Source organism: Cloeon dipterum, chromosome 3, assembly GCF_949628265.1.
Source record: "Cloeon dipterum chromosome 3, ieCloDipt1.1, whole genome shotgun sequence".
NCBI classification, from domain to species: domain Eukaryota; kingdom Metazoa; phylum Arthropoda; class Insecta; order Ephemeroptera; family Baetidae; genus Cloeon; species Cloeon dipterum.
In genome coordinates, this window is record NC_088788.1 from 11,831,029 (window position 1) to 11,858,141 (window position 27,113).

Sequence of the window (27,113 nt, forward strand, 5' to 3'; positions counted from 1 at the left end):
CATAAAAAAGCACAAGCAAACAAATTGAACAAAGGCGCGAATATAACAACAAAGTTCTGGACAAATTGCGCTCAATCATTCACTCTGTGGAAAGAAACAGACGTGAGAAATACACAATTATACACGCGAGCCAGAGGGAGGCGAGAGCGAGAGGCGAAAAAGTGCAAACGCGGAGGAAAAATCAGCGTCATTAAAAGCGAGTTTTGGTTGGTGAACCCTGACAAATGCGCCGAGAGCGCCCTGAGCCGCGACCCGGAGGCAACAACCTAACCCGTGCGCGCGCACCTCCACTCCAACGACGGCTCAGGCAGCAGCGGCAGGCGAGTGGGTCCGGCAGTCAGCAGTCAGTCTTCAGTGTCGAGCCGGCGAATGTGAATCGCGATGGTCGGGCCGCCGGGCGTCCTTACCGCCGAGCAGCCGGGCTTCCTCAGGTTGCCCCTGGACAAGGAGCAGCAGCTGATCACCGACGAACCCCTCGAATCGTCCTACCACGTCGAAGAGGAACCCTTTGCCAGGTACGATCAGAGGCCGCAATCGCCGTGCGCGCGCGGCATGCATGTGTCGGTCGGTTTTATCAGGGTCGCTCGGACAGCCAGGGTACCGTTACCTTTGCGAGAAGGAGTCGTGCGCGATAAATTATTCTTTTATGCCATTAGAGATAGCTGGCTCGAGATGTACCTGGGTAAGGTACGTGAAAAGAAAATAAAGTCATGACTGGCGGATTGAAAAAAAATTGAACACACGAGTTGGCTAGCTGCTTATGCGCCTTATGCCGAGCTGACGACGCTGCTTTTTCGCCTTTTTACTGTTTGCCAGCCAGCGGAACAGATGGCTGCGCACCAAATTGACGATTAATGCATTCCGCCGAGCTGCAATTTATTCAGCGGATTACGTGTGCATAAAACTCGGTGCATGCCGAGGTGAGCCGTCAATCCCACTGATTAATTAATCACGTTTCGTCTAAAATGAATGGAAGCAGGGAACAGAAAGTGCTTTTATATAGTTGTGAAAGGCTATTATAAATTGCGTTCTAATTCTTTTAATTAATCTAGTTTAAGAGTGAACTGCGTTTTTGTTGTTGTTAAGTACGTTATCTTAAATTTTTATTAAAAAAATGTGGGGCTTGCCTTGACAATGAAGCTTGAGTCATTTGCAGACGTGTCAAATTATTTTTCTCTTCAAAATACACACAATCAGAGCCACACATCCTTTAAAGTGGACTTTAGCAAGAATAAACACGTTTGTTAGATATGAACTTTCCACGTTGCTGTTCAAATTTCTGAGAACTCCAAAGTTTGCATGCTAATCAGGCGGTGAGATTTGTCTCCGTATTGAAAATCATGAGTTGTTTCGCTAGAAGGGAAATTTGCCTTATAATTTGCACATCGTTGGAAAGACCACGATGAGAGGAAAAAGAAAATCAATAAAAAACACTGTTTAGTTGTTTAGAAATCCGGAATTTTTGATTGAACTTAATGATTGCTCAAGCTAATTTTTTGTTAACAAAATGCACAAATTAATATCAATTGTTGCCCTGTGTCAATTCTACTTTTATTTATATGTATATCTTTCTCTCGCATTTCTATTATTGGCATTTCAAGGTGTGAAAAATGACACAATCAAGATTTTCCCAGTTATGACGCACGTTTTATCTATGCCGATTAACAAAATGCGTTGCTTCCATTTAAAAACGCACACGTTTGTGTGCAATCGCAGCCTTCAAATTTCACTCTTTCCGAATTTCACTCGCAATCTGTGAGTGCAGTTAAGCTAGCGTTCCCTGCTCCGACGGCAGAGTGCTAAATTAGCCAAGACGCACCGGCTAAAAGCAAGCGCCGAATAATTAAGCGAGCCCGGCGAGACACATTTGCAATTATTGCGAACAGTTAGATTGCATGACTGCTTTTTCTCCCTTGTTTCCTGATTTGCAGCAGCAGCAGCAGCGGCAGACTGCTGAAAAATTCGAAACTATATACACGCGTACAATGATTGCATGTCTGCGCTGACGAGAAGATGCTTTAATTAAATTGCTCTTGGGCAACAAAAACGGCACATGTGCACGTGAACTAAAGTGGCAGTTGGAATGGAACCTAAACGGAAGTGCGGCGAGGATGCAACTTGCACTTTGTCGGTACTTTTAAAAACGCTTCTTGTTGTCTGATAAATGCCCTGTTTCCTGATCTTGTTCGCAAGTGAGAAACAAGCAGGGAAAATCGTTCGGCAATCAAATTCTCCGTCGTATCTAAACACGCCAGCAACAAGATTGTCATCATTTTGAAACGTAAACTATAAAAAATAAACATTACACTGCAGCTTTGTGATTATTTATTTTCATTGCTGTTAGAGAGAGCTAATATTTGGCATAAGAAATCTTAACAAAAAAACTACTACGCAGAACAGTTTTCGGTAAAATTAGAAATTGAGATAAAAATATGTAAAATATTCCACTTTAAAACCTTTGGGACTATTTGTTTATTTATTTCAAAATCTTCCTCTTCTTGAATAGTTGAATTAAGATAATATTTACTTGCGACGGTGAAACCTTAAGATATGACACACACACGAGAACAATAAAAGCAAAGACCTCTACTGCTTATCAATTTTTATCCAGCAAACCATGAATTTGTCCTCGGACTCAAATCGACCATTTTCATTATCGATGATCACTCATATTTCACCGTGTGTGTGTTTTTTGTGACTTTGACCCAATCAGTGGAGTGCATTTTTCTCTCGTCCTGACCTGCGGTTTATTCATCTGTGAAATGAAATCAGCGGCGCAACAATAATTTTCCTTGGGATTCGCTTGGAAAACTTTCGATACACAAAGAGGTCTGAAGCTCGTGCTGTGGCTGCTGCACGACGTTTTCGATTTTATATTGTTTAGCCGCAGCTCGCGCGATTGTATTCAAATGGAAACACGAGAGAGCCGCGACTTTTTGAATTATGTCACATTATATTTATTTCGACTCATGAATATTGTATTTCGAATTCGCATCACGGCCGCTGCCGTTCGTTTTTATGCCCGAATTTGTACGTTTTTAATGAAATGCAGTAGTCTGGTCGGCGCAGTGCGCAGATGTGTCGCGACCAGCATAAAAAATGGCGGAGAATTTGCAAGCCAGCACCGACGTGTCTCATTACTGCTAACTGTACTTTTTTATTCATTAAGATCGCCCGCGTATACTTTGTGTTGCTTTTGCAACGCGATCGCGTGCGGTGTTTGCAAATTTGCGTCACTCGCTGCCTGAAATTCGCTCGCTCAGCCGATTCTTTCTGCTTATCACCGTGATGTTTGCCTAACAAACTTATTCCGCGAATCAGAATTCAGCACGAGCTAAAAAAAACCTCCAGCTGCGCCCTGGATTGCCGGGGCAAAATTTTTCGAATTTCATTCGCATTCCAGCACACGTGTGCTTTACCACGCATCGCATATATGTGTATTATATTTGATACCGCGTGCACTTGCTTGCTTAATGGTGAGCCAGCAGATCCGCTTTGACTTTTTTCTCGCGGCGCGGCTGGCTGCTGCGCGATGGAAATTCCTTTCTAGACGCGCGCGCGGCCTTGCTTTTCTCTCGCTGGCTCCGTTTCAATCCGCGCCTTAATCCCATTCACCCAGCTCGCGCGCGGGACAAAACCGCCACGCCAAGAATCCGTTTTCAAAACAAATTCGATCCCTGCTGGATGAAAAGCACTCGGCTCATCTGTTGTCTCGAGTGAAGAAGCGGCCGGAAAAGCCGTTGGGAGAGGCATTCAAGGAAGAAAGTAGACCGCGAGGCCCCGTCTTCTTAGGAATCGGACGGGATAAACACTCATTTTAGAAACAAAAAGAGCAGTAAAAAGAGTTTAGTGTGTTTGCTCCGAGTGCTGACTAATGAAAATATCAGAAGTTATGCTTTTCACTGGATGGAAAACAATAACCGCACCAAAATTACACCAATTGTGGAAACAAAAACGTCCTTTCTTCTTCTTTCGTCTTTCAATGCCTCGAGCCTTACTAATTAGGAGGCGAGATAAAAGGCGCTTTAATAAGCAATTAATATTAATTTAACGAGTACCTGCCCTTCGCATTTACACACGCGTTTGCAGATAGCACCGCTGGTTTATCAGAACGCAAAGAAACACACCGGTTTGTTGACTTTTAAAAACTGCCTCGCTCTTCTCTCCGCGGTGGTTATAGCATTTTGTGCGAAGGTAATAGCAATTTACAATTTCCTTGTGCCTCTTGCCAAGATAAAAAGAGTGCGTTGCATCAGCCGAACGCGGCAATGAGACTGCCAATGAATCACGCCGGGACGCACCCAAATATTAGCAATGCGGCTCGCATTCGCACACTGTCGCTCGCTCGTGAGAAAGACCGAACCATAATTTGACAGACCGCACGAAGGACAATGCGCAATAAATTTGCCTGTTAAATGGCCGCCGATTACCGCAATAAGAGCAACGCAGGCCATATTACGCAGCACGCAGGGTGCGATTTCACTTTCAGACGCGCCACATTACTGGCTTATTACCAATTAGTCGCGAGGATTACCGTCAAGGTGGGAAAATATCAGGCGTGAGTCACTTACAAGGAATGCTTGATCCCTATTCCGGTGCGCGGATGACATCGGGCTTTATCAGCGGCTGTAAAATATTAGGCGTGCCTTAATGAGTGTGCTCGTGTATTCTGATACGAATCTACTAGAGAGTAGGGTTCATGGTCCACTTAAGAAACGATAGGACAAGGTTTCTTGTCACTAATTGGACAAGAGGATGAATCAGAGACACGAAAATAGATTTTTCATGCACACGTGTCTCTGGCATGGAGGGAATTTCCTGAACAAGCATTACGAAATCCGGTATTTTTCTGCATGCTTTTCTTGCTTCCTAAAATAATTAATAGAAGATAACTACCCTCGTAATATCGTTGTTTTTAGAATTAATTATGAGAATTTTCGCATTTTGCTTAAAAAACTAGCAAAAATATCAACCAGATGAAATTTTAATTAGTAATTTCCCATTTAACTTTGACGAAAACCAATGAAAAAATAAAAAAAGCAAATAATTTATCAGCTTATTGCCTATTTTTCCGTAGGTGGATTTTCAGGGTGGTGTTTGTCGTAAGACCACATACCAGGGGCCTACAAAACTTATAAGGATCGTCACCCAGATCCAGAAAGGGGCCACTCTGTGGCTTTCCAACCGGTCTAAATTTTATAGCGAATGTCACATTGCAAACAAGTATGACACAAGATTGCGTAAACTAAAAATTAAATAGACTTTTTCACTTCGAACCGACAGGTTTAAAAAATGGCCCTCTATAACCTTAGAGAAATCGTTTGAAAAAGTTGAAATATTTAATGCTCTGAAAATTATTTCAATTAAATTAATTAATTCAACACACCAAAGCATGTTTAGAAGTTTCTTTTTTAATTTTTCATGTACTTGACAACAATTATAAAACCTTACCTCTACATATTCTGGTTTAACTACTAATTAATAAATTGGATTTTATACCATTTTGCATTCATTCGAGGTTTTTAAATGGCCCGAAAGTCTTAAAGTTGCGTGATTTGTGTTCATTCGATGGCTGACGCTAAATAAGACGTGCAGAAAATTTTGATGATCGTCAAAGACTCTCGACCCTGAATGTAATTTCACTCAGTAAATCAATGCCAGAAAAGTCCTACGGCTCCTGAAGAATACCTTCCATCACCGAAAATTTGGTAAGGAAATATGGGCGCACAAGATAAAACCTAAATGAAAGGAGCAGACTATAAATCTAAATGATTTTGCCCCAAAAATCTTTCCAGGTGAAAGGAGCGGCGTAATTTACTGCCCATAAGTTGCGTTAAAACTGAACCAATGAGTTCATACACCGAAAAATTGATTTATTGGAAAAATAATCATAAACGTAATGGGCCTGTCGGACCAAGGCAACCTGAATTATTCATTCCCGATGAAAAAAGCGCCGTGCGTTTGCCCATGTTCGGAGCATGAAATTTTTAATTCGGCCGTTCAATTTACATAGACACGTATTATACATACGGCGGCGCGAGACGGACGAAAAAGTGAACGCTCTCGTTAGAGACAAGCCCACGTACATACATTCAAACGGCCAGGTGTGGAGCATGTGCGCGACGACAAAAGCGGCGAATTAGGCGGTGGCATTATTTATGTGTGCGAGATCGAACAGCAAGACAAACAAACCGAAATAAATAAAATAAACGAGGTCCGCCGCCGCCACAGAGCCGCACAGCATGCACACTATGTGTGTGTGTGTGTGTGATTGCATTTTCCAATTGCGGCCAATCGAGCGCGAGCGAGGTTAATGCAGCCGCCAGACGCGCTGACCTGAGCGAGAGGGGCGGGAGGGGGCCAAGTAGGTCAGGTAAGGCCTGAGGCCAGCGCAACAGCTGCTCCTCTTTTGCATACCGGCGCAGCATCGCGCGCGTCGCATTCGCGGAAGACGCTCTTGCGAAGAATTCGCTTCGTTTTTTGCGTCCCGCGTGCACGCAGCAACCCGAATTGTGGCGTGGAATCGCTCCAGAAAACAGAATACGGCCGGGCCAGGGCAAAAGTCGCGGCGCCTCCTTTGTCCTCGACGAGTCGAGAAAGCCCAATTTACCGCCGTTCCGGACGCTTATACTGATCGACCTCTTGCGGTTTTGGTGGAACGCAAATTGAGCGGAAAGACTGTGGGATGCTGCTGCTGCTGCTGTTCCTCTCGTTTGCACTTCCGAATTATTTTCGCCGGCTGCGGTGGTTTCCAGTGGCAAATTTGCGGTCTTGTTGCCTAATTTCTATTTTTTATGATGGGAATTTTTTATTTAGAAATGCATTAGCAGTAAATAAAAACTTATTATAAAACTGTGTATATATTAACAACTACTTTTTTATAGCTCATAATTAACAATAAAATCAATAACATATAACAATAATTATTGCTTCTTTGTCAGTTTATCTCAATTTGAGATGATAATCTTTATTATAGCAATACGTAATTTTGCATTTTGCATTTAAAATAATAATTATTTATACTTTAATTTTTAAATATATATATGAGTGGGTTTTAATTTAATACGCTAATATACTGTATTAGCATAAATATAAATAAATTTTTAGCCAAGATTCAATACTTCATAACTTAAATACAAAATATGCCTTTTTTTCAGACGGTAGAAATGATGAAATTATCAAACACCCTTTAAAATAATAACTTTAGAAATCTATGCGGCTTTGAAATTCGGAATCTGAATCCAGATGAGGAAGAAATTGGATTAAATAAATAATTTAAAGGTTTTTGACAATAACCATTTTTATAACTACATCTGTTAGCCATGGAACCACGATGGCAATTAATTGGATTATGATTATAAAAAAGGTGACATAAACCTGAAATGGAAAGCTCCTATAATTGACGATCTCGCTTTCAAAGACGCCGCTGGTTTTCTCCTGAGATAAATTTGAGTTATTGTCGCATTTTTTTATTGATAAATCAATAAACCGACACACAAAAGAAGCAAACACAACGAGTCAAACGCTTGACAACTCTTCTAGCGGGGCCAAAATTTCTCTCTCGGTGCCCGTCAAAAGGTTTTGATTTTAATTATGTGAGGCGTGAGTGATACACATAGGGGCTGTCCGTCTGAATTTTGATCATCTCCGACCTTGCGGCAGGGAAAAGCAAAGCAAAGAGACACCACACGCGCGCATCTATCCAGCCAGCTCTCTCGCTCAGCTCACAGTCTCAGCCGCTGGGCCATTGCATTGTGGGTCACGTGAATTTTAATCCACACATTCAATTCGTGCTGCATCTCAAGTGAGTGAGTGAGGAGCAGTGAAAACGAACCGACGAAAGAAAGACGTTTTCGCCGGCCGCGCGCGTTTGCACTCTCGCCTAGACGGAGAAAACGAAATCGCATGCAAAAGTAAGATTGGCCGGCCTGTTTAATTGCACATCGGCCGACGGCTGTTTATTCAAATTGCTAATTTTGCGTATCGAGCCGATTATTTTTTGCCCCTGCGAAATTATGGAAATTATTGCGTACACACGTGTGTTGGCAACAAAAGAGATTTGATGCTTCTTGGCCAGCAACAGTTTCTCACATTTTTTATTACATACTCCACCAACCCGCGGCGGACGCGCATATGGCGTGAGAAAAATGCGAGCATGTGAATTTATCGAGTGAATATATTCCGGAATGCCGATTTGCGCTGGAATTTATGGGTTTTCGTTACGTTTAATGGCGTTTAAGTGAGCCTTCGCCTCTAAAACACCTCGTTTTTTTTACAACTTTTCGAATTAAATCAGTATAAAAGTCATGGGAAATTTAGTCAATTGAATGTATTCCGCTCTGTAGTCCCTTTGTAATAATTTTCATTAATTATTCGAATGTCCTTCAAAAGTTGGAATTTTAAATAAAAAAAGAGAGGGTAACATCATCCACATTCAGCAAAAGACTGTCGAAGGAAAGAAAATCTCATTGTTATCCTGGACTAATTTTTATATAAAAAGTGGAATTTGATTGTTTACTTTAAAAACGAATTTTTGCCGAAAAATAAAACTGCAAACGTGCGTCCTAATGGTCACAACTATTTAAAAACAAAAAAATACCGTCAGCTTATTGCTGCAAATTTAGAAATCTTAGAAAATGCGCGCCGCAGACTTTAGAGCCAACTCTCACTCAGTTTGGTCAAATATTTATTTTTCCTAACCTTTTTATTCCTTTGAAATTTAAGGTAATTTTAGACAGACAACAAATGGTGATATCTAGAGTATCTTCATTCTAAAATACTTAATTTTCCGTACAAAATTTATATATTTATTCGAGTTCCATAAAAAGTTAACTTCGTGGCGGAAGGAAAACCCGCTCCTTTTTGCCGATTTTGTCAATAAATGGAAATCCCATCCTTACACCGAGCGTATGACTTCACAAAATTACACATCAAAATATACACATCTCGTTTATGGGGTCGGTTAACAATGCTCATTCGCAAATCGACAGCTTCCTGCAATTACAAAGTGCAGATAATGACTTGGCAAAATGAATCATTTGCAGTGACAACAATAGCTGCAAATGTGTAGCATCGGCTTTCAATGCAAATCGCTTCTTCCAAGTCCCAATCCGCGACCGAGGCATCGTCAAAATCTTGGCAAGCAACGAACACACATTGGCAGCTCTGCGCGTTTCCCATAAAGCTTCTTCGCGGAGAACAATGAGGATAAGTCACGCTGCGTGCGCTCATGCATTCATCTCTTTTCCGATGAATGATTCACCACCGCCGCCGCCGCCGACGTCGAGAGAAGAGCAACCAAGAAAATTCCGACGTGTAAAATCAAAGCGAATTTATTACAAGAGCCGCGTGCGCGTCACGTAACCGTTTGATAAATTTCTCGAGTGTCTCCGTTGGCCGCGCGCGGTGGAAGAAAAAGCAGTCGCCGAGCGCGGAGAAAGAAGTATTTTTGAAAGGTCTGCATGGAGGAGAGCAGAGTGGAATGTGACTTGCCAGCAAATATATAGAGAGCAAAGTGCGACTGGCTCTGCTGCATTCCTCCAGTCAACGCCGGCAGAAAAAATAACACACGCGAGTTATTCATTTGTATTTTATAGTTACCTGATCGCGCGGTGGCGTGTAAAAAACGCGTATGTGTGTGTGTGTGTGACGCCGCCTCATGACTCGAATTACCTGCCAGGCCTATTTTGAATTTTCAGCTCGCGGTCGACTTGCATTTTTCCGCACCACTTGGTGCGGCGTAATAAAAATTTCAAATATCCGCCGGCAGCTGGAAGGTCAAGGATGCGGGCTGTAATTGTGCCTTTTTTCGAGCAAAAGTAATTAGACCGGGCAGGTGCGACCGCCGTCAATTCCTTTTTCACGTTGCATTTTTTCCATCATAAATGCATACGGCATGCAGCCCACGCAGATCAATTAAGACGCACTTGTAATGGTAATGGCTTCCTGCATGTGTTTAACTTTCTTCGCAAGCAGCACTTTGACTTGCATAGGCTTTCAATAATTTCAACATTTGTCATAAAATACACCACGACTTGCGTCAGAAACGAGAAGAATATTTTATAGGATAATTTTTCTAGTTTTACGAATGCCATTTTGTAAATTATAAAGCGTTGTTGTGTATTACATAAATCGTATAGCTTTTAGTCTAAACAATTTTTAAAGTATTTTTTAATTTTAAAACAATTTTACTGCGTATTAAAATCACAAAAAATTACTTAAATTTAAAGAATATATCTATTTTTAAATTTTTGTATTCATATTTTAATAAATAAAAATTATTTAAATAAATATATAGCAATAAAATTTTAAATTTTTATCTAAAACATTAAGATTACAAACTTTATATAAGTCAATGGTGAGAAGATTATGTGTGTTAAGTGAAAACAGCTTGATGAAAACTTCAGAGCCTAGATAAACGCTGACAATGGTGAAAATCGTTATTGGCCATTAAAAAATATCTAAATAAATAAACTGAACTATAAGTGATCAGAAATATAAGGAAACCTTTTAATCCTCTTTGAAATTGATTCACTCATAGCCGCATATCCATTCCTTTCTTGGTTTATGAGATTTAATAATCGTTGTAAAATTTGTTAGCAAATAAAATTTTCAACATGGAAACGCCAACCTTGAGTGTCGACATTTTATCGATAGTTTAATTCCAATTAAAAAAAATCCGGTACAATTTCTGTAAATCCTGTAAAATTTGTTTCTTTTTATTAAAAAAAAGTTGGCTTTTAATCAACGGATTTAATTATTTTCAATAAAAATTCCCGACGCAACCACACATTTAGGAGCCACCTGTCTGGAATCAATTTTCCTCAATTAAAGGCACAGCTTATAATTGAGATTCTTTCTCATGCACGTCATTTTGTGCGTGCATCTCATTTTGCGCGGCGCACAATTGAAAGGCCTATAAAAGTCAGACTAATTACCACACAGCCATTCATCACGTCCAAATGTATTCACGATTATATTATTACACATTCATTTCCATTTGTGGCAAATTGCTAATATTGTGTGTTAAGAGAGCAAAGTGAGAGCCCGGTGCGTGTGTTTTCGCTGTCAGCACAAACACTTGAGAGCAACCCAATTTGAAATTATAATCGAGAATTAATTCATGTTCGCGATCGCATCTCGGACGCTCTCAACGTACGCGCAGTGAGAGAATTTCCCACTTATGCAATTAGCAGGCGCATTCCGCGGCGTAACGCTCGTGATGAGCTTAATTCCATGCAACAGCCGACAGCGTTCGAAATGCGAGTGTGCAGTGCAGTTTTTTTTATTTTCATTATTATTACTGCCGCAGCGGAATGTTAGAGCTTCGAATGCAAATTAATCGTGCATCGATGCGCCCAGTTTTCTTGCTCGCCGAGTGTGAAAAATTATATCCAGGAAAATGCGTTCAATCCTTCCGTGCAATAGGCGAAGTAACGGAGGAAGTGCGCCGGATGTTTTCTGTTTCACCTGATAAATACGCTCATCCCACTGTGGAATTGCGAAATATTTTACTGTATTGTATATTTTATGTGCATAGCCGGACCAACTGTTGATTCACTCAGCGAGTTGGCTGCTTTTATGACACTCGCAAATCATTCCTAGCGGATTACCACGCAAGCCCGAAGGGAATAATTTGCAAGTAAAAAGGTAAAAACTCTCTGAAACCGTTTCCTCAAGATTTTTTTGTGTGGAGGGGGAAAGGTTTTAAATTGCAGCAATTAGTAACAAGAAGGGTAATAAGGCGTTACAGAAAATGCACACAGATATTTCCTTTACATTTTTCAGCGTACAATCCTCATGCTTTGTCCCTTAATTATTTTTAACTAAAGATATATTTATCATAAAACAAAATGTTTCGAAATTTTGATTCAAATCAAAAAGATTCTTATTAATTACTCAGCAGGAAATAGAAAGCCTGACGAGGTAGTTAAATTAACTATAATTTTTACCGCAATGTTAACGATTTCATTTGAAAATAAATATAATTAAGCGTTGGGATTTTCAAACAGTTTTTTTTTGCAAATTTTCTGCAATCTTTGTGGTATTTTCCTTCTGGAAAGAATAAAATGGTTCATAAAGAATTCTCGGTCAGGAACGTTTTTCCAAGCTCTATGTAGAATTCAACAATTTCATAGCTCAACATGCAGCCTTATTAAATTTGTTAGAAAATTAATTACCCCTTAAAATCTTTTCACCTCGAAAACATCTGATTAAAAAAACCAATGAAATTGAAAAGAGACGAAAGAGATTGTGATTTGTGATGATTTTTGAGAACTTCTCATTTAACTTTGATTTGTCTTGTGTTTCAGGGGTAAATTTGCAGCCGTACGGAGATGTGTGGATCGGCAGAGCAAAAAGACGCTGGCTGCCAAGTTCCTGAAGAAGGGCCGCGGTGGCACCCTTAGGCCGGAAATCCTGCACGAGGCGGCGGTGCTGCAGGCGTGTTCTGCGTGTCCACGCATCGCCCAGCTCGAGAGGGTTTACGAGTCGGACGCGGAAATGGTGCTCCTCCTAGAAATGTGAGTTGAATTCGCGATGTGCCGCCTGCGAGCTGCACCAGGTGTTGCGCGATAATCCGGCGCGCTTCCTCTCCCTTGGGAACGGAAACGAATCGACACTATTTGCATTGATCGATCGCGTAGATCGCACGTGAGCGGTGCTTTATTATTGAAATGCACTCGAGCGTCCGGCCGCAGGAGATTTAAATCCAAGTTTGTTGATCTCCCGGTGAAGGAGGAGAAGTTAAGGCTGCTATTTTCAATTGAGCGTGAAACATGTCGTGTCCCTGTCAAATGTGATTTTCAGGCCTAACTGCAATCGCTCTTAAATGAAAGTGCTCTAGTTCATCAACTATTTAAATCAATAAATGCACTTGACACAAACGGACACAACTCTACGGTTAGAGTTTTCTCCTACAAAATTCAAGTTAACTTTAAAAAATTAAAAATGGTATTGCGTTGCAACAAAAACTCATATTTTGGTTTAATGAAACGTTGGTTCTGTTGCAAATTTGTAAAGAGTGATTTCCTAATGTGCGGGAGATCTAGTGAATATTACAAAAAGTTATTTTATATAAAATTCCCATTTCTGAAAATGCAGCAGACCATCAACTATTTTCAATCAACAAATCAATTGCAGCCATTTTCTCATATTTAATTTATATTGATGTAATCATAAAGATGCACTTCTCTAATTCAACTGATCAAATTCCAGGGTTTCTGGCGGCGAACTGCAGAGTTTGTTAGACAGAGACGAAATGCTGGAGGAGCGACACGTCGCGCGGCTGATGGCCCAAATCCTGGAAGGAATCGCCTTTCTGCACTCGATAAACGTCGCACATCTTGACATCAAGGTAATTTTTGAAGAAACTCGAATATACAGTGGAGGAGATAAGAAGTGCCCAATTGCGAAACATAGCGCTAGTTTAGCGTAGTGCCGGTGCCGGGAGGATCTCACGCCTTTTCACTTTCAAACGCGGGGCCTCATCCGCCGTCTGTGCAAAATAAAAATTTCTCTCCCGCGCACAAACGGCTGCGAATGTTTGCGCGCTGACGCAATCGTCTCGAGTGTGTGCACTTGGGTATTGAAATATCGCGTGCTGCGCCATTTAACAACATTTGACAGTTTCGTTTGGGTGCCGGGTCGTTTGCAAAGCTGAATGGCGCTGCACTTTAGTCTGCGCTGCCAATTCGCCAGCCTCCGACGCGCGGCTCCTCTGAGTAACACTTAACACACTCGTCGTGTCCGACCCTCTCTCGGCTTATCTTGCATCTCTTTTAGCCTCGAAATAAAGCAAGCTTGAGAGGGAAACACGCCGGCGGGCGGACGGGCGGGCGCCGTGCATGTCCGGCGCCTGCTTTTTTATATGCAACTTATCTTTCCATGAGCTCTTTGAAGAATTGACGACTTAATTGTGCCGGACAGACGCCAGGAAAATTATGGACGGCCGATCGGTTAATTAAACACGAGCTCTCTGCTCTAGGGTGTGGTGGTACAAATATAGTTCCTCGACAAGGCCGCCTTGACATGAAGATTAAATTACAAAAATAAATTATCCTTCTTTAAAAAAATCATATCGTAGAAGAATGAAGTCAACATGCTTAGATTCAGACTTGATTTTATAAATTTTCTGGGGAGTTGCAAATTTTATTTAAAAAAGAGCAGCTTTTCCAGCTCCTCGGGCCTCACAAGCAATGTTTAAGAAGTAAAATAAAATAGAAAGCGTAGCAATCCGCAGAACGATTTGCCTAAACAGCAGAGGGAAACGATTAACTGCACCAGTTGCTAAAGTCGGTGCAAAAAATAAAGATAAGAAGTGATGGGTTCCAGGAGTTTTACTGCCCAACCCTTTTTTGGCTATTAATAAAATTCACTGAAGCCCTTAAATTTAAACGAGATAAATTTCAGTGGATATTTTGAATCCTTCCTTTTACTTCACAAAAATTTATAGATATTATTTCGTGTTCACCTTTATTTGGAAATTCTCAAACTGCAACCAAGTCAAGGAGAATCACATTCAACGACCTGGATCATGGGGTTGAAAATGTTGATTAATTGATGAATTAACTTTATTAATTAAAATAGATAAAAAATTAACTAAAATGTCCTACTTAAGGGCACAACATGCCGACGAGACAAAGTCTTGGTCTGTCCCAAAATTTCCCAGATGAGATTTTTAAATCAAAGTCTAACGAACTCTATAACGTGCATGATTTCAGCCCCAAAACTTGGTGCTCACGGGTGAATGGCCGACGTGCGACGTCAAACTGTGCGATCTGGGCATCTCTCGGTATGTGGGCCAAGGAGCGGACGTCAGAGAAATCCTGGGGACGCCTGACTATGTCGGTGAGTCGTGTTTCAGATCGTCCGAATAATTTAACTCTCTGGAGTGACATTGAATGAAAGCGTTGCTAACGAGTGCGGTCATTTTTCAGCTCCAGAGGTGCTCAACTACGAGCCCATTAGTCTGGCGACTGACATGTGGTCAGTGGGGGTGCTGCTGTACGCCCTGCTAACGGGATACTCGCCGTTCGGAGGAGACACAAAGCAAGAGACCTTCTGCAACATCGCTCACTGCCAAGTTGACTTCCCAGAAGATCTTTTTGAGGATGTCTCCCTCGAGGCGCAAGACCTCATTGCCAAGCTTCTTGTTAGGGATCCCAGGTATGCAAAAAAACTCATTGTTGACAATTTGTTAATTAATTTTACGGCTATCTCTTGAGGAGAAAACTAATTTGATTTTTCTGTGCTGAAGTTTAAGAAGGTATATATTTAAAATTATTTATTTTCCTTGTGAAAATACAAACTAGACTTTAATATTTTTTATGTTTCCCTAGATAGTTTCAGCTTCAAGATTAATATATCAAATCACAAGAAAAATACACAAAACATTCTGTGAACAGAATATCGAGAGAATAAACGTAGATGCCAGAAATTTTTGCAATTATGAATTTGCTTTCCCCTTAACAGACTCTAGTTAAAATATATGGCTGTGATTTAAACACTTTTAAAAACATAATTTAAAGTATTAGCAAAAGATATAGTTTTTAGATTTTATACATTATTATATTTTGTTTATATTTTAAATTTTTTTTTTGTTAATTGCAATATACAATTATTATTTTTTTAAAAAAAACAACACTGTAGTAGAGTTATGTAAACAGAAAAAATATTCCCAGTAAGATTAGGAACAACAAAGAACTAAGCTACTCTTAACAAATTATATATATAATTTGGGCATTCAATTCAACATTATTGATCATACAATACATTATTAATTTCCAGATGTCCTTACGTCCTTACATTTAACTTTAACATACTCTAAACTGGATTTTATGGTGACAATAATATTTAAAACACAGCTTATCGATTAATTCTTTTTGCCTATTTAGACGCTTCCACTCAATAGAAATAATATGATTAGTTATGTCGTTTAGAAGATTTCAAAATCGTCTGCAAAGAACAAATCAAAGATAGAGTGCTTAGTATTTTTTTTTTCAAAATTTTAGTAAAATATAGAAATTGAGTAATCCTGAAACCATGGCACCTTCCGCATATATTTACATGTTTTGCGCGTAGCTTGATAGTCAGAAAACTTAACAACGCCTTCATATTCCACGGAGAAAAATATTTTTACAAAATTGAAATATAAAAATTTCTGTTTGTAGTGATGTGTATATTAAAAGCAATTAATTTGATATATTGCCATAAAACTATATAGAAATTACAGTGAACAAAAATAAAATAATTATTATGAACAGGGGGAAAGGCAAAAAATATTTAAATATTTCCTTATTTTTAGATATTTAATGAAAAGTGCAACACATTTGTAGTTTTGCATTCTTCTATTGTGGTCGAATATTTTATATTTTCTGTTTTTTTTCAACAATCACAGCTGCCCTATTTTGTAAAAAAATTGCACGCCCAAAAGATTAAAGTTAAAATTTATTTCGTAATAAAAAGAACTACATTTAACATTTGTTTAAAAAATGAAGTTTTTTGTTCTCTTTCCTGAAATTAACTTTTATATTAATTAATCGTAATCGATTGGTCGGTCTAATTTTCTTTGTCTTCTGATTTCAGCAAACGCCTGACCGCGTCAGAGTGCCTCGAGCACCGCTGGTTCTCCCTGTTCAGTTCGGTGCCATGCGAGCCGCTGCGCGAGCCGCCCCCACTGCCGTCGTGCGCTCCGCCACCGCTGCCGGAGACGCCGCCGCCGCCGCTGCCCGCGTCGGCGCCGCCGGACGCCGTGTACCGCGTGCGGCGGTGCTTCGTGTTGGACGAGTGCGACGACAGCGCCACCAGCGACTCGGTGTCCGACATGTCGATTGACTCGGACAGCGTCGTCTCGTTGGACGAGGAGCCGTGCAGCTGGGACAACGTCAGGCTCTTCCGCCAGCAGCTGCTGCAGCAGGCGCGCAGTCCGTCGGGCGTGCGTCAGCCGGGCGCTTTTGCGCGTGCGCTCAGCGTGTTCAGCGGCGGCGAGACGCACGACCAGTCGCGTCGCCGCGTCGAGCTCAGCCGCGAGGGCAGCGTCGTGGTGATGCGCGAGCGCCAGGATGGCGGCGCGTGGCGCGTCAGCCGCATGGAGCCCATCGAATCGCGCATGCGCAGACTGACCAGTGCGTGAATACCGCGCACGCGTGCTGTGTGTGCAGAATATACTGTGATTTTTCTCGTTTCTCTCCTGAAATGCGGACTGCGCGTGCGCGCCGCCCGCCAGGCGACGCGTGCGCCACTTTTTCTTAGTCAATCCAAGTTATTTTGTAATTTTATAATATATTGAGAATGAGTGTGTGTGCGACGGGTATGAACGTGGAGCTGGGGCTCTTCATCTTATTATTGCATCATAAGATGTCCATTTGATCTGTGTAATTTATTTCCTCTGATTTATATTAAATGTTGTCAAAACATGATCATTCGCCTTTGTGAATTTGTCGAATTTGTGGCTCCTAATAAAAGTAATAGCCGGTAGGATATTATATGATTTTAATCAAGTGATTTTATTGTTTATATTCATTTTCCCTATTTGTACACGGATCTGTATAATTCTATATTGCAAACGAAATTGGCAAAATTGGCTTTTAACGACGCTTATAAAAATTCTGAATAAATTTTATAGTTTAACGTCCCATATCGATTTACTTAAATAAAAAATAGGTTAAATAACCATTCGAGTTCTTTACACAAAATTATCTTATAAAATAAAGTCACAATTTCTTAGTTCTGTTTTCAAAAACTATTACTTAACAATCGAAGAGTTGAATATAATTTTTAAAGGGCTCGCTATATATAAAGCAAAAAGATCCATTTAGATATTGCAGCCTTCTCATTTCAAGGTAAAGGGAAATTTTTCTTTCTAGATTGTTCGTGATAATTTACGAAGCAGAATAGCTGTAAAAATAAGGATGGAATCCCGGGCTTTCACAAGATTTCGTACAGCTCATCGACTCTGTGGTGTGAATTTTATTTTACAAATATATACTGGAAAAATACTGCTGATGAGGCCTGTGAGAGCAAAACAGCTGCAGTCCTGAAAGAGTACGTGTGGGATAATTTTTCTCTTCAATTGCTAACTCCTGCATATTGCGTTAATTTAAAAAATAAATGTAAGATTAAATATATAGTCAGTCATTCAAATACTGAATAAATTTCAATAAGCAATTGAACATCTCGTTCTCACAATCAGCCTACGACTTAAATACATTTTTTGGTATTTTTATTGAAATAGCCATCAGCACTCTTTGCACTCAAAAGTGGTAAAACACTAGCCTAATTAGAATTTATGGGACCGTATCGCAGCACGCAATTTTATTGCCACCCGTCTAGTGGAGAATGCGCAAATCGGCATTTCCACGAATTTATTGCTTGTGTTCTGAGAGTCGCACAACCTCTATAATATGCAATACATGCTGCCAACGCGTAATTCCATGCAAATCGCTTCAAGGCTCATTAATTCCCACCGCTTTGAGCAAAGTGTTAACTAAATTTGCTCGAAGTCTCATGTTTCTTCCCAGTGAATATTTAAATATTAAACGGCACTTCGCACTTTTTTATTTTAATAAAAGGAATTGATTATTTTTCTGAAAAGTCAGTACTCCGCCGTTCTTTCTACGTGATTTGATTGTGCCACTTTCAATTCGTTATTACGAGTAGCCTAGAGCTCTGGATTAGATTATTGCTTATATAAGAATTAATTAAGGAGACGAGACGAAGACTGCTGCAGAAGTGCAGACGCAGACTATCTTTTATCGACAACTTGTTTCATTTGAATAGAGACGACGATCGAGTGTCTATTAAAAGATGGCAGTGTCATCCACTTGTCATATTTTCCACTTGTCTTGACTCTAGGTAATGATATTGTTGAGAAGATGACTTTCAATCTAACTCTTTCAACAAGAGCCTGTTAAAGCTATGGAGCAATCAATAGATGAAATTATCCAAAGCATTGTCAACAGTTTTTATTTTCTTTAAATTTCTGTATTTTAACGGAGCCAAAAATGAGACAGAACATTAAATAAAGAATAAATAATTTTAATATAACGAACTTAGTTTTGTTAGCTCTTTGCTACTTCAGTATTGAAATAACTAAAAATTTCAGATACATTTTTCTACTTTTGACTTAAATTTTTAGCGCTTATCTGATTCCCTATGAGCTTTACAAGGACACTCTAAGGATTGGGCGTTTTAGTTTTTGGCGAAATTATTGAAATTGTGCAGTTAATCAACGAGTTAACAGATATCACCAGCGGAAAATTTTCTATTCGATGGAGTTCGAGAGTTATGCAGCTCTGAAGGTTAAAAATCCTTACGGGGTACAACATGGGAATTGTTTCAAAATCGAATTTTGGAGCCAGTTTTCATTCATTTGTGATGTTACACAGGTATTAAAAATAATGCAACAATGTTTTCAACACATAAAAACAGGAAATTTTTATCAGAATATGTTTTTGCTCCACAATTAACCATTGAAAACTTACAAAAGCCTGTATGGAACTAACCCTTGTGGAATTTTTTTATTTTTTCCGAAACGTCAGAAACGACCCACCGTTCAAAATTCGTTTCATTTATCAGTGTCAATCTACAGACCAAATTTCAGCCAAAATGTATTTTTAAATCAATTTTGAAATTTTATTGGACCAATTTTCTAAAATCTCAAAAAATCGTTATTCCAATTGAATCGAAAAATTACATTACATCTCTGTATGTTGTTCGCACATGAATTCAATGGTTTTGCACAAAAAAAAAATCGAATCTTAAAGAGTTCCCTTGTCAGTGTCACTTGTTAGACTAGCTAAAACCTCTTTGAAAGTTAGCTTTTGAGAGTCTATTCAAAGATATAATATTTATTTTCTCTCCATTCCTTTATTCTTCCTACACATTTTATGCAAATTCAAAAAATTAAAAAAAAATCTCAACCCTCTCACAACATGACTTTTAAAAATCGATTCCTTTACTAATTTTACCATGAGTAACGCTTCTAGTATCTAAACTTATGAATGATAACTTTTTAGACTTGTAAAACGAAACTATAATTTTTCCTTAAAACGTTTTTAATTATTCCATTTAATTTACAAATTGTTCTGATATATGCAAGTAGGATAAACCAGTAAATAAAATATTCCATCACTCTAAAAATATGTAAAATATTTGATATGAAAGAATTTTTGTGGTCACCGTGGTTGCCGCCCATGCTGTAACCTCGCGGGCCGTCTAAAATGACACAAACAATTTAGACTTTTGCCCACAGTGACAGAATGAGTAACGAAACTAATACACGAGCTGCTCCTGCTTTCAGCAGGCATGCAAATGAGAGCCCATTTTCATTTAAGCAACCTTCAAGATAGTCTCAAGCCACATGCACAAATAGCAGATTTGGCACCGCGGGTGCCAAAAAGTGACAGACCGCGCAGTATTTTATTTTGTGAAGCGCCTACAAGATTACAATCTGAAATAAAAAAGGGCGCACGGATCGCGATTGCTCAACGCAGCGGCATGCGGCGTGTGAGCGAGCACCGAATGTTCGCGGTATATTTACGCGCTTTTATTATGGTAAAATGTTGCTCGCGGTGCAGGCAGGTTTCCTTCGCTCGGAGCACCTGCCGCCTGACAAGAAGTGCAACAACTGCAAGTGCGAGGTGCATTACATTAATTCGTGCGAGAGATGCCCCCCAGGTCTTCACTTTCTCGTTGCACATATCCACGGCGTACGCACACGTGCATTGCGCTAATTCACATACACACAAACACTCACGGCTGCTATATTATGCAATTAAGAGAGCCGCCTGCGAGGAGTGGCCGCCGCGATCGATCTGGTTCTTCGGCGGCGAAACCTGCCCCTCCGCGCCGCCGCCGCCGCAGACAATTATTTTCACTTGCCTAACCTGATTTTCATGAGGCAAAGCAACGCCCTAATTCGCGAAAATCTGACTTAAAATCTGATTTTTTTTTAAATTTTCCCTTTCGTTTTACATATTTACGAATTGAGGTCAAATGACGACCTGCGCGACCCTCGGTCGCTCGAGTGGCGGCGAATGGATGATCGTCCATTATCCAACAGCGATTCCCAGGAGTGTCGGGGAGGGAATGCAGATCATGGTCAGCAGGCTGCATCCAGGAAGACTTTCGCTAGGTATAAATGCTGCGTGTTGACCGGTGTTTGGTGTTGTATTGCTTTGGCTTGTGATCCCATACAATGGCTCGTCTCGCGCTCTTTGCCCTCGTCGTGTGCGTCGTCGTCCTGCAGGCTAACGCCGGTGGATGGCCAAGCGTGAGTCTCAAACTGCCTCGTTTTTAAAACATTTTGCTTATAATTTTTTGTTTAAATGATTTTTTTTTTAAAAAATGTTGATTTCGTAAAGAAATATATAGCTCCGCACCACTCATAAAAATTAATTCACAGTTTCAAAAATTATTTAAGTCTCCTTCATTAAATTTACTGATTAAAATACATGCAAATAATTGTGGGCAACAACCAGCTAAAAACTGCCCTATATTTAAGATTTAAAAATCATTAAAATAATTTTTGTATTTTTACATATTTTTATTAATTATTCTTCATTTCTGAAATGATTTTAGAAGCATTTAGAAAGACACGGTACAGCTTGCAAAATATTGGTGTCAGATATATGCAATCATTTTCATACTGATGCGGCGCAGTTTGCATACATCACCGCATCTTATCTGTTTGGCCCTCAAAAGTTTTAGTTTTTATCTTGCCATGCTCTTCATCTTCATATCGACAGTTTAGATAAAGTTTATATCCGACGTGGTTCACTATTAGTTGTATAAATTGTTATACAATAATCCAGTCGATTGTGTGGGACGAGTTCCATTCACAGATGATATGCATTTTTCACAGCACGTTTTTTACATTTTTTTTGTTTTAATTTTGATTTCAGACTTACTCTTACGGCTGGCCTTCGTACAGCTCTGGATGGAGTCCGTCCTACTACTCCAGCGGATGGTCCCCTAAGGTCTACTCGAGCGGATGGTCTCCCAAGGTTTATTCCAGCGGCTGGGCTCCTAAGGTCTACTCCAGCGGATGGGCCCCCAAAACCTACGTCGTCAAGACCACCTACTACCCCTCTCCCCTGGAGAAGATCATCGGGCTCAAGAAGTCTCTGCTCCACGGTGGGTGGTAAATTATTGTAATCAAAAGTGTGATATTTGATACCTGTATAGCAAATTGTATTATTTTCTTTTGTTAAATATGTTTTGTAACCGGCGCAATTCGAAATATTTTTGAATAAAACCAATTTTATACAAACGAAAATGACGCAGTTTGTTTTTATTATTGCAGAATAAAAATAATAATTATTGTGTAACTGGGAATTTTGTGTTCAGTAAAAATTACTAAAATTAAGCAACAGGGTATTCCCCGAGAGTTATCTGAGTGCGTTGACAGCCAGCTAAATCTGGATTCCCTTATCTTGAGCTTACCTCCTCGAAAATGACCGTTCTCCGTTCTGTGTGCCCTTTACGGTTGTCAAGCCTCTAAATATCAATTTTTGACTGGCTGATCTGACTGCTGCAATGGACCAATTGCAGCAAAGTATGCCATGAAAAAATTGGGTTTGCAATTTAGAGATACAACATACATGCAAGCAATAATGTCATTTTAAAGCCGTCTGTAAAATCTCATGATTTTATGAGAGCGATGTGTGCTCTTCAAATATTATCTTTTTATAAAACTGCGTCTCTCATCTAAGAATAACTAAACTGAACGGATTTGAAATGACAAAAATAAGCAAGTCCTAGATGGCAACAGTTTTTCTCAAAAAATAATAGCAAAACGGTGAAATTTAAAGTTTAAAAATTGCACTTTTTAAAATTTTTAAAAATTTCATTTTAATTTTCGGGAAGACAATTTTTCATCTAATTTATATTCAATTATAAATCAATTGCTGGCTGAACTGGTAAAAATCTTTCACTTGCAAGAGTAAGATATTTACATGGGGACCTTAAAAATCTATAAATTTTAATATCTATTGAGAAAATCGAACCCCGCTGTGTTCTGAAATCCCATTGAATAGTTCCCACAAAATGAAGCTGAAAAAAATCTAACGAAAAGCCAATGGTTTCAATTCCATTGAATCTTTAGATTCTGTTAAACTACATAAACGGAAGTTTTCCCAATTTTCTCAGTTCTTTCAAGCCTAATAAACCTGTCTGGTGATATAACACCAATCAAGCACAAAGTTTTCCATGGAATTATTTGTTTTATTTGACAAGAGTTAAAGAGATACTGAAAAATCCTTGTTGCCAATGCATGAACTCATCCCTTAGAATTCAGTTGAAGTCAAAATTTACCTTATTGTTAGTAGCTCTATAATTTTTTTTAGAAAAGTGGCTACTAAGTTGGCATGCTTTTTCAAATGGTGAGGACTGTCTCCCTACTTTAAATCTTATTTTACTTCACAACAGAGAGTTTCCCCGAAAAGTGTCACAAACAGTTGGATAGATCCCGACGAGAGGAATCGAAATCTACCAAAAAATGTGGTCAAAAGGCTGTATATTTTGGAAAATTTTGAATTTTTACTGTATAGATGAGCAAGATCTTTTTTTATTATTGCGAATTTTAGAACAAATTTATATCGATCAAATGCTATTGCATTCAAAAATTCAAGAATTATTTTTAATTGTCATCCTGTATCGATCCACTTTAATACGATTAGAATTTCTTCTAAATAGTTTTACATGCTTATTTACACGATTTCCTACATATTGTTTTCTCTATGAATCTCCATGAGCAGTCAAAATTTATTTTAATATGAAATAAAATAGCTATATTGAATAAAAACATAAATGTCAAAAGTCTATGACAAAGATTTCGCTATTCCGTTGTAATCAATCATCCGATGCGCGTTTGCAATTTAAAAAATCCCCATTTCGAAATTGATATGAATCATTATTTTGTTTATTCCCAATGAGGTGATTTCCCACACCTGCGACTCAAAATTTATTTTTAAAGGAGATCACGCACCCCGCGAGTGAGGAGTCCTTGCTGCAGTATTATCTTTATGCTGGGTTTTTTGGCCCAGATCGAGATAAGCCACCTCCTTGAGTGTTGTATATATACCCGCACGGGATGGCAGTACAATATCACAACCCACCCAAGCTCGAATCAAGGCAGCAGCAAGCTCCTCTAACAAATCAATCAACTCACAATGCTGTCTCTCAGACTCACGGTAAGTGATACTAAAATAACATTATAATTTGACACACAGTAAAATTTTTCTCTCCAGTGTCAATAAATTATAATGAAATGACATCAAAATAAATTAATAAAACTGCACTGCTAGAATTTTTATTTTTTTAAGTGCATAAACGCTTAAATTTGCATTTTCACTGACGATGTGATTATTATTTTGCAGAGCGTGGCCGCACGCCGCATCCACACTGACGTTGAGGCCCGGCAGTCGTTGCAGCTGAAGCCGCAGCCGCAGGTGCAGGCGCAGCAGGAGGTCAAGGTGGACGCGCCCTGGGGTCAGGTGGCCGCGAAGGTGTGGGGTGAGCCGGGGGCTTCCCCGCTGATCGCTCTGCACGACTGGCGCGACAACGCCGCCTCGTTCGACCACCTGGCGCCGCTGCTGAACGTGCCGACGGTGGCGCTCGACCTGCCAGGTCACGGCCTGTCGTCGCCGCTGCCGGCCGCCGCGCAGACCTTCTCGCCGGTCAACATCTTCACCCTGCGCTACGTGCTGCGCAAGCTGGGCTACCAGAAGGTGTCGCTGCTGGGCCACGGCAACGGCGCGCAGCTCGGCCTGCTCTACGCCAGCCTGTACCCTGACGCGGTGAGCCACCTGGTGCTGGTCGACCCCAAGCAGCCGACGCCGTCCGGCGACCTGGCCGGCCGCATGGGCGCCCTCGTCGACTCCATCCTGGAGAACAAGGCGCATCTTCCCGTGGTCACTGGCATCGAGCAACTCGTGGCTTCCTACAAGCAGAGAGGCCTGTCCGAGGAGGCGTCCCGCGTGCTGCTGCAGCGCGTCGCCCGCAAGCAGGACGACGGCTACGTCGACTCGTCCGACCCGTGGCTCGACAATGCCCTGTTCCGCAACCTCTTCGAGCGCACCGAGAGCACCCTGGCATCCAAAATCAAGTGTCCGGTGATGAGCATCGAGTCCGACTCGCAGCAGGCCACCTCGGAGGCCACCAGACAGATCCTGGCCAAGGCGGCCGCTTCCTTCGAACACCAAAAAGTCGGCGGCAACCACTACGCGCACCTTGAACAGCCTGAGAAGGTGGCTGCCGTGCTCAACAAGTTCCTCGTCTAAGACGCTGAATGGTTTTTGGTTTTCGGAGGAATCTCAATTTGTATAAATATGCACCTTAAACATTCAACTAAAGTATTGCTGTGATTTGTACAGTTCAATTTAATAGGAAAGTGGGTTCCAAATGTGATAAACTGTATTCTATGTTAAGGTTTGCCTATGTAGCTTATTTAGAATAATGTTCTCAATAATTATATGACAATAAAAATATATAAATAATTTATATATTTCATTTAATTGACCATACATAATGAAAATTAATAATCGTGAGCACAAAATTAGATAAATATATCATATATCATACACCAGGAATGGAATGATCCTGTTAGAACAGTAACAAGTCGTTAAAAAATATATTAGCATTGTTCTTACTCTACCAGGTTTTGCAAATAGCTTAAATAATCACAAATAACAAACAAATAAAAAAATTACAATAACAATCTGCTTCATATTTCACAACACCAAGTTGAAAATAAATGGTATAAAGAGATCTGCATTTAATTTAATTAAAAACCATCATATACCAATCACCAGGAATTTGATTGGCTTCAATCAAAACAAATAATTTATTTTGTTTTGCCATAGAAAGTATCGGCACGTGGCAATTTTTTGTTTAGATCTGTTATACTGTTTCTGCTTGTCACTTTTTGACATTGTTTATGTAACTTTTTAATTTAATCTGACCTATGCAATTGGATAACAGTGCTTTATTGTCGTCAAATTCACAAATTTCTCGGCTTCAGTAGTCCTATGAAATTTTACTGAATATTTGCTAACCATCACTATTTTAATTAGGAAGATCAACGTAATGACATGTTGTGATTTCGAACGCTTGACATAAGAATTTTTTAATGCAATCTGATGAACGCTAATTTAATTCTTGGTTTTTGCTGACCTAAATAATTTGGAATGGTGTTGAGGCTAAAGAAGTTTGCACTCACTTGCAAGATCAAGACTTTTATTATCATATTAAATAACACTGCGTAGTGAAGTTAACACATTCTTTTCCTTACATTCAACTAAAATTCCAATTCCTATAGACTAGACTACTACTACTTGTAATGTTGTTTCCAACTACCAATGTTAAAAAACTTTAGCTCGATAAGATTGTAAAAATATCTATACTTCCTGCACATCGCCAATTCGAAGCGGGTTGCATCATGCGATTTGCAGGGGCTATCCGCGCGATGTCACATGGTACGGGAATCTCAAGGAGGCCTTGAAGATTCTCATGAGATTTTTATTCCTCCTTAAGATTAGCACCACATGTTGAGAGGAACATCAAAGTGTTATCTTAATGTCACAATTCGAAGACGCGACAACCTCCTTAAGAAATTGAAAGATCGCGTGTGTACCGCAGAGAATTAATTTGAGAAGACAAGAGATTAATCTACCCTTCCTGACTGTGTATTGCGGCCCCAAATTTAGAGATAAGAGCTGCAGATAACGATGTTCATACCATAACACTCGAATTCAATTCTCCAATTTTAGCATTATATTAAAATGCGTAATAAATACATACGTTTATTAATTTTCTATTCATGGACAATTCTTCAAAGTGAAGTGTTACTTCAGCTAACACAATAATTTATTAGTCTTTCTAGAGATGAATTAAAAAAGACTAAAAAACAGTGTTTTAGAACGTGAAATTTGAGAAAATTACATCATCCTCACAGAAGTCACCACCTTATAATTTTGAGAGTCACGAAAGACATCGTTGACGACTTTTCATGCCCTAATAAATAAGCCTCATAATGCTTATACTTATCCTATTTATCTGTCAGTCGAGCCTTAATACAAAATTCGAGAGAAAAATATAGACAGAGAAAAAAAATT

General features: G+C 39.8%; 3 protein-coding genes across 3 annotated transcripts; all 3 read left to right on the forward strand.

The window, feature by feature from the left end:
• The first annotated feature begins 324 nt into the window (after positions 1-324).
• Positions 325-17,494, forward strand: LOC135939504 (serine/threonine-protein kinase 17A-like). The gene is made up of 6 exons (XM_065483922.1): positions 325-515; positions 12,312-12,521; positions 13,216-13,354; positions 14,721-14,847; positions 14,937-15,165; positions 16,585-17,494. The coding sequence occupies exons 1-6, from the start codon at positions 382-384 to the stop codon at positions 17,129-17,131; spliced, it is 1,386 nt and encodes a 461-aa protein (XP_065339994.1). The 5' UTR covers positions 325-381; the 3' UTR covers positions 17,132-17,494.
• A 3,628-nt stretch (positions 17,495-21,122) lies between these two features.
• On the forward strand, positions 21,123-22,276 carry LOC135939402 (uncharacterized). Its single transcript, XM_065483743.1, has 2 exons — positions 21,123-21,271; positions 21,903-22,276. Exons 1-2 carry the CDS (start codon positions 21,197-21,199, stop codon positions 22,143-22,145), a joined length of 318 nt encoding a protein of 105 aa, XP_065339815.1. The 5' UTR covers positions 21,123-21,196; the 3' UTR covers positions 22,146-22,276.
• Positions 22,277-24,082: 1,806 nt separating this feature from the next.
• On the forward strand, positions 24,083-25,496 carry LOC135940754 (probable serine hydrolase). Its single transcript, XM_065485783.1, has 2 exons — positions 24,083-24,191; positions 24,378-25,496. Exons 1-2 carry the CDS (start codon positions 24,171-24,173, stop codon positions 25,278-25,280), a joined length of 924 nt encoding a protein of 307 aa, XP_065341855.1. The 5' UTR covers positions 24,083-24,170; the 3' UTR covers positions 25,281-25,496.
• Positions 25,497-27,113: the final 1,617 nt, after the last annotated feature.